The 3500-nt window shown below is 29.7% G+C and overlaps 1 protein-coding gene across 1 annotated transcript; it reads right to left on the bottom strand.

Annotated features, from left to right (window-relative positions):
* Nucleotides 1-918: 918 nt before the first annotated feature.
* On the bottom strand, nucleotides 919-1410 carry LOC108910080 (beta-1,3-glucan-binding protein 1-like; the record flags this gene model as incomplete). The annotated part of the gene is made up of 1 exon (XM_018714583.1): nucleotides 919-1410. A coding segment is annotated over exon 1 (383 nt), but the record flags the coding sequence as incomplete, so codon positions are not given.
* Between the last annotated feature and the right edge of the window lie 2090 nt (nucleotides 1411-3500).

The raw sequence follows: 3500 nt of genomic DNA, 5'->3' as shown, positions 1-3500 counted from the left end.
TATATATTATTTAATTCACACCTTTCTCTATGTGGTAAAGTTATTAATATCTAAATGTTTTTTATAACATTACATGATAACCTAAGCAAGTAATATTTATTAGAATAGAGATGCTATGAAGGAAAATGTGTATGTAGGAACTTTCCCAAAAATAGTTTAAAAATTATCTCTTTCCATTTAAAAAATAAGCCACCTTGAATATACAAAATTTTGCAATTCGAGTTTTCATAAAATTGCCTGATTTGGAAAACTGTCCTAATATTAAATCTATCAACAAGCCTTTTTAACTTTTCAGATAAACTTTGAATGAGAACAATATATTTTTACTATATTTGTAATAATCTGTTGCTGTCATTAAATTATTTTTATTTTCAATGTTTTCAAAACTTCTATCAACAAATCTATGATTAATTGTCTAATAGCATATCTTTTACGTATCTATTTTGTTTCCAAAAATGTAATCTTTCGAATAAAATATTACTTTATTACAGGAATTTGATTACATCTCTCCTTATGAGAGGATTTCATTACTCTTTAAATTTTAATAGTTGTCTGTGGAATATTCTAAATGGCGAAGTAAATAATAACATTATACATATAATATTTTTATGAAAACTAGATACACAAGACAGCAAAATATCACATGTATGTGTCAATTTGAGTTTTGAAAACAAAAACAAATAATTTTTGAAACGTTTATAGTGTTTGTGTTGTAGTGTTAATGTGCAGTCAAGATGAAGTAGCTACTTTCTCAGTATGAGATGTTTCTGATTATGCAAAATTAAGTTCGACCCCTTTACTGATCCTTTAGTTATTTATTTGAATAGTTAAAGTTAAAGCCTCCCAATTAGTATTTGGAACTAAAATTTGCTGTCCATATTAATTTTCCGCGTATAAAATTTTTTTGGCCAAATATACAGAAAAAACAAGTTACCTTTGAAAACAAACTGTCCATTGTCATATCTATAGCCCAAGTTATCCTTGATGATCAGCACCCAGAAATATATCACATCCCCTAGCTCCAATTTGGCGTTCTTGTTTTCGTACACCCATCTGTCATTGTTCCTACTCACTACATCTCTAGAAAACTGACCAGCCGTCAAGCCAACCATGGGTCGATTGACGTTTCCATGGAACGAGAACAGTTGTATTCCATCTTCGTGAGGTATGCTCACCGAAAAACCACCAGATGAGTACACCTCGAACTTTGGTTCCGGAACTACGTACTCCTGGGGCACATACAAGGCCAACAACAAGTCGGACTGGATCACAGCGAAGAAAAAATATGCGATGGGCTTCATTCTGAACGACCACTTTCACTCCACTGCAGCAACAGGATTGGATGGATATAATATATGCGAGTGCACTACTAGATAATTCTTTTTATATCTGCAAATAAAAGTTAGGGTTTTCCGAGGTTCAATTGCTTTTAGTTTGGTTGGTGGGTACATTGAAATTTTTAGTCCCGAGCAGCACAGTTCGTTGACGTCAACGCTTTATCGGTTCGAGAATGGGGATATTTAGCAACAAATATATTGATTAAACGTGACTCTTGTTTACTACGGGAGACTGTTAAATAACTGACATTGTGCTAATTAGGTTTATGTAGTGAAACAATTATATATTTTTAAGGAACATTATAATTTAAAATTCTAATATTTAGGACACTGTTGAGTGGAACTGATATTTAACAATATAAAATATGAAATAGCTAATATAAATATTTTTGTCTACGGTAGTTTTTAGGTTAGTTATAGAAAAAAGTGCTATGAAGGTAATTGTAGTGATAAATATACAGGGTTAATCATTAATACGTCAATAATTCTTGGGCCAAAATATACAGATTTAACTCTAAACACTTGGAAAACATATAGTTTCTTACTTCTTTATCATACTTAGAGAAAGTTTTGGTACCTCAGGAAACATTAAACTGTCCCTCCCTCTAAATTCTACGCCACTCATGGAGCCATTAGTGTGAGTAAGTAAAATAACTCCCTTGTTATTCATAATATAGAAAAGAAGTTTATATAAAAGTTGTACAGAATCAAAAAACCGAAAGGACAAAATTTGAAACATACAGGGCGATGAGTAAAAACGGGATACGCCAAATATTACATTTTTTAAATTGAACACCCTGTATATTTTTTAACAAATGGATTTCTGAGAAAATTCTATATGTGGCAATATAAACAGTTTAATATTTTAGTCCGGGGTTGCCAAGTTATGTAGAAAATTCTTCGAATTTTGGAAAAAACATGACCTCAAAGAAGTTGTATTAACTTTCAACTACTAATACTTGGAACAAAAATATTTGAGTTATAGGCAATACGATCATTGTAAGAAAGTTCACACTTGATTTTCTGAAATTTTTCAAATGGAACACCCTGTATTTTATTGTTCTATTTTATTCATATACTAGCTTTTACCCGCGGCTTCGCTCGCATTGAAGCCATTAATGGATTTCATGCAACTGAGTAAGAATTAAAATCACGAATTAACCACAAAAATGACACCTAACCTGACACAACAAATATAGAAAATCTTTCGTAAAAAATATTTTTTTTTTTAATAAAAAGTATCCTATGTTACTTCTAATACCCCAAGAATATGTGTACAAAGTTTTTATTAATAGGGATATCAGTCCGCTTTTACTTTTATTAACTAGGTTCACCACATAAAGTTGTTAGTTTTTAAAATTAATTTGATACATACAGGGTAATGAGTAAAAACGGGACACGCCAAATACTAAATTTTTTAAATGGGACACCCTGTATATTTTTAAACATATAGATTTTCGATAATATTCTATATATGGCAACATAAACAGTTTATCATTTTAGTGCGGGGTTGCCAAGTTATGATTCTTCGAATTTTGGAAAAATCATGACCTCGAAGAAGTTGTATTAACTTTCAACTACTAACACTTGAAGCAAACATATTTAGTTATAGGCAAATGTTAGGCAAAGACTCCTATATTAGCTAATATCGATATGTTATACAGGGCATTTTTTATAATACGATCATTTTTAGAAAGTTTAAACTTGATTTTCTAAAATTTTTCAAATGGAACACCATGTATTTTATTATTCTATTTTATTCACATATCGGTCCACTTCAACTTTTATTAAGCATGTTCTATATATAAAATTGTTAGTTTTTAAGTCGCACGAAATGGCTTTGGAAAAAACTGTCACATTGTGTCAACTTGCCAGTTCATAATTTATTATTCCATTTTGAGTTAATTTTATTAGTTAATATTTATTTGTGGTATTCTATAAAATAATAAAAATTATGTTTTTTTCAGAAATGTTGCTATATCTTAAAATCTAACAATTTTAGATATAGAACATGCTTAATAAAAGTTGAAGTGGACCGATATGTGAATAAAATAGAATAATAAAATACATGGTGTTCCATTTGAAAAATTTTAGAAAATCAAGTTTAAACGTTCTAAAAATGATCGTATTATAAAAAATGCCCTGTATAACATATCGATATTA

This window comes from Anoplophora glabripennis, unplaced genomic scaffold (assembly GCF_000390285.2).
Source record: "Anoplophora glabripennis isolate ALB-LARVAE unplaced genomic scaffold, Agla_2.0 scaffold480, whole genome shotgun sequence".
NCBI classification, from domain to species: Eukaryota; Metazoa; Arthropoda; class Insecta; order Coleoptera; family Cerambycidae; genus Anoplophora; species Anoplophora glabripennis.
Note: the sequence above shows the minus strand (reverse complement) of the source record. Positions and strands in the feature narration are given on the sequence as shown.